Here is a 3,707-nt window from a genome sequence, read left to right on the forward strand (position 1 = left end):
TTATTACTTAAATCAATTTATAAAATAAAAGATAAGATAAGATATAAATATTAAATATTCATTAGCAACCATGAAGAAATACACTAATTTTAGTAACAAATTTTAGTTAGCAACAAAAAAAAATTATGGGTAAATTGATAAATTCAATATGCATTAATATCCAAAGACATTTAAGATAGACAATAAATTATAAAAGAACTCATCAGAAAAATTATTGATTTAATTTGCTTCATTAAATGAATAAGGATATATTGGAAAATTCACAATTAGAAGTAATATATTTATATGTACGTCACATTATGAACATCATTTAATTTTCAAAACGGTGGACCGTTAATTGAGGAGGTAATTCCCACTTTACTAATAAAACTTGCGAAATGTTGTTTTCCACAAATATCTCAAAACCAAGCGAATACCAATCCTCTGAATCTAACAACCTGTTTGCCACTCTTCCTCGTACAGACACAGGTGCCACAAAGTGGTAAAATAACGATGAGACAAAAAGGAAACAGATCATGATCTGGGATTCACCTGTTCTCGCCATGATCATGATCTATTCCATTAGTCGTCCATTCGGTTCCGGTTCCGAAATTTCTGATTGATTCCTTCCTGAGCTAGACTCCTTTTGATCAATCGTTTCCGCAATAATCTAAGTCTCGTTCTTGGATTCTGAGATTTTCTTGGTTAATCCGAAGTGTGCGAAATGCCGGTGGGATCTTTCAAATGTTTCGTGGAGCAGAAGCTCGGGAAATTCCCACATTTCTTGATATATGCAATTCTCGAATGGGTGATGATAATATTGCTTTTCGTGGACGGTTTTCTCGCCTTTGTTTCGAATGAATTCGCCAAGTACTTCGAGCTGAGGATTCCATGTTTACTCTGTACAAGAATAGATCATCTTTTTGCACACAGGAACTCCAACTTTTACTACAATGATTCCATCTGTGAGCTTCACAAGAAAGAAATCTCGTCCCTCGCGTATTGCCACGTCCACAAGAAGCTATCGGATTTGCGTACCATGTGTGAGGGGTGCCTTCTGTCATTCGCCACGGAGAAAGATTCCGGCTGTGATAAGTACAAGTCCCTTGTTGGGATTCTGCACAAGGATATCGATTGCTTTGTTGAGGATAACCAGAAGTTGCTGATGAATTTGGGAAATGGCGATGATGGTAAAGAGATATCAGATGAAAAGAGTGGTGCACAATTGTGTTCTTGTTGTGGGGAGGCTCTGAAACCGAGATCTTCCTTGAAATATGGGCGGAGTTTGTCTATGAACGCTCTGGCCCCATCCCCTCGAGCACCCTTGATGGCGAGGAGAAACCACGAGGGGCGTAGTATATTGTTACCACATGTTAAGTACACTGAGCTGAAGTTTATGTCAGATGCTGAGCAGGAGCTCTCTGAGTATGAAGATGCTACTAATGGAGAGAATCAAGGTGAACATTTTCTTTAACTTGTCTATTTCTGTAACAGGATCTTCTAGTACATGATGTTGGATGGTTTTCTTGTGTTCTACAATAGGAAGAGATGATGTAAAGTCGACTTCGGTGCCATTGCTACCAGATTCAGAGGAAATAACCGAAGATTCTTGCAGAACCCCTAGTTTTGCCAGAGGGACCAGATTTTTCGGAATCCCATTGTCAGATTCAGCTCAAGTTAGTCCTAGATGGGGCTACAAGGTTGGTCGAAAACAACCAAACATGGATTGTGTTCCTGAACCCAATGATTCAAATTCATTCAATGAACTAGATGGAGACATCTTGAACCGGTTGAAAAGACAGGTTCGTTTGGACCGCAAATCCTTGATAGCTCTATACATGGAGTTGGATGAAGAAAGAAGTGCTTCCGCAGTTGCAGCGAATAATGCCATGGCCATGATAACTCGTCTGCAAGCTGAGAAAGCAGCTGTGCAAATGGAGGCCTTGCAATATCAGCGAATGATGGAAGAACAGGCGGAATATGATCAAGAAGCTCTGCAAGTGATGAAAGACATGCTTTTGAAGAGGGAAGAGGATATAAAAGCACTGGAGTCGGAACTGGAGACATACAGAGAAAAATATGGGCTTATCAAGAAAGTAGGAAGTGATATATGTGAAATTGATGCCGATGACGATTATCAAGACATGAAGTCTCAGTCCTTGTCATCCTATGGTGAGAGATCAGAATGCGGGAGTTCAAATGAATATGAACATCACAATAATTCGATGGAGGATGGGGGAGGGAGTCCAAATGAATCATCTTTGGATTTCGAGGGCGAGAGATCTTATCTTCTTGGTCTGTTGACAGATCTTGAGAGAAAGATCAATTCACCTATAGATGAACTATCCAGTTCCTCTGAGTGCATCACAATCATTAATGAAGATGGATGCAAAGGTAGTCAAATGTCTAGTTTGGTTTATGCTAATCTAGTAGCATACAATGATTACAGTGATCATTATTGGACCTCTTAGGAGATAAACATGACTCAACAAAAAACTTGCATGAGTTAACAACAGTATACTGGAAAGTGTGCTGTAGGAAAATCCATTTTGTTGATATGAATAACTCTCAAAGAAAACGACCATATAGTACTATCCGCACTTGTGTATGTTAGTGGTGATCTTCGACCTACATGATTTACCAACGAATGGTTCATCTGATGCAGCATAGAAAAAATAGTTATTCACATCCTTTACTTTGTCCTTCAACATTTATTACTCCTGATTTCCCATTCTCTTTTTTTAAGCACAGATATTTATCCTTTTGTGTGTGATCATAGGAAAAGAACTAAAGGGTATCCTTAAAAGAGAGGTATCACTAATAAGGGAGAGATTGAGGACCATTGAAGCAGACAGTGGATTCTTAAAGCATGCGGCCATGACGCTACAACGAGGAGGCGAAGGAACTAAACTCTTGACAGAAATAGCTCAACATCTCCGGCAGATTAGGGACTCAAACAAATCATCAACAGAGGATTCAGAAGCATGAAACTTATCCTTCAGGTGAGATTTCAAAGTACTATTCGCCACACCACAAGCCGACCGCCATATTGATAGAACAATTAAAAACAACTAAATTTCACACATTACAGCAGGCCTGTAGGTCTAGGGGCGTGACAATACATCTCTCCTTCATTCGGAATTTCATTTATTGCCCTTGTTGAGGGTGACTTTAAAACCTTTAATAAATAATAAACTTGGAAAAGATTGCAAGATGAGGAAAATTTCCTTGAAATGCAATGAAATCTGATCTTTTCCCCTACTTTCTTTGGTTGCAGTTTTCTTTTTTGTTCTCTTCTCCATTCTTTTCTCGACAAGTTAGGATACATAAACCTGTACATCATGTATTAAGCATTGGGATTGCATGTCACGCCGACGAGGCCTCGCTTGGATGCTTTATGAGCTCTTGGTTCTCTTATATCCTGATTGCATTTGGGAGAGTTCTTGGAAAGTCAGTTTTTTTTTTAATCATTGACAATGTACAAGTATTAATACATAATCAGCACCACTAGATAAGAATGTAAAGTGCTCGAGCTTTTCTTGTTTGTTTTAGGACAAATTGTGCAACTGAATAAGAATGTAAACTATTCGAGCTTCTCCTACAACACTACGCATTCACGACTAAAATTACGGGAAAATGATTTTTTTTCTCCATTAACTTGTCCAATTTCTGGGTCCCGTTGAGTTTTTCAAATTTATTGTTGGTACACTAATTTTTTAATTTTCGGT

General features: G+C 38.4%; 1 protein-coding gene across 2 annotated transcripts; it reads left to right on the forward strand.

The window, feature by feature from the left end:
• Positions 1 to 339: 339 nt before the first annotated feature.
• On the forward strand, positions 340 to 3,446 carry LOC142530068 (putative myosin-binding protein 5). 2 transcript variants are annotated; one of them, XM_075635832.1, is made up of 4 exons: positions 340 to 1,436; positions 1,522 to 2,373; positions 2,759 to 2,981; positions 3,071 to 3,241. In XM_075635832.1, exons 1-3 carry the CDS (start codon positions 704 to 706, stop codon positions 2,965 to 2,967), a joined length of 1,794 nt encoding a protein of 597 aa, XP_075491947.1. In that variant the 5' UTR covers positions 340 to 703; the 3' UTR covers positions 2,968 to 2,981; positions 3,071 to 3,241. The 2 variants fall into 2 exon arrangements, with proteins under 2 accessions (XP_075491947.1, XP_075491946.1); XM_075635831.1 differs by lacking the exon at positions 3,071 to 3,241 and adding an exon at positions 3,257 to 3,446 and having other exon boundaries at positions 342 to 1,436.
• Positions 3,447 to 3,707: the final 261 nt, after the last annotated feature.

The sequence above is a fragment of the Primulina tabacum genome, chromosome 16 (assembly GCF_025594145.1).
Source record: "Primulina tabacum isolate GXHZ01 chromosome 16, ASM2559414v2, whole genome shotgun sequence".
Lineage (NCBI taxonomy): Eukaryota > Viridiplantae > Streptophyta > Magnoliopsida > Lamiales > Gesneriaceae > Primulina > Primulina tabacum.

Coding starts and splice junctions, on each gene's coding strand:
- LOC142530068 (XM_075635832.1), top strand. CDS start 704: ATGCCGGTGGGATCTTTCAAATGTTTCGTGGAGCAGAAGCTCGGGAAA. Junction 1,437..1,521: donor TACTAATGGAGAGAATCAAG/GTGAACATTTTC, acceptor GTTCTACAATAG/GAAGAGATGATGTAAAGTCG. Junction 2,374..2,758: donor TAATGAAGATGGATGCAAAG/GTAGTCAAATGT, acceptor GTGTGATCATAG/GAAAAGAACTAAAGGGTATC.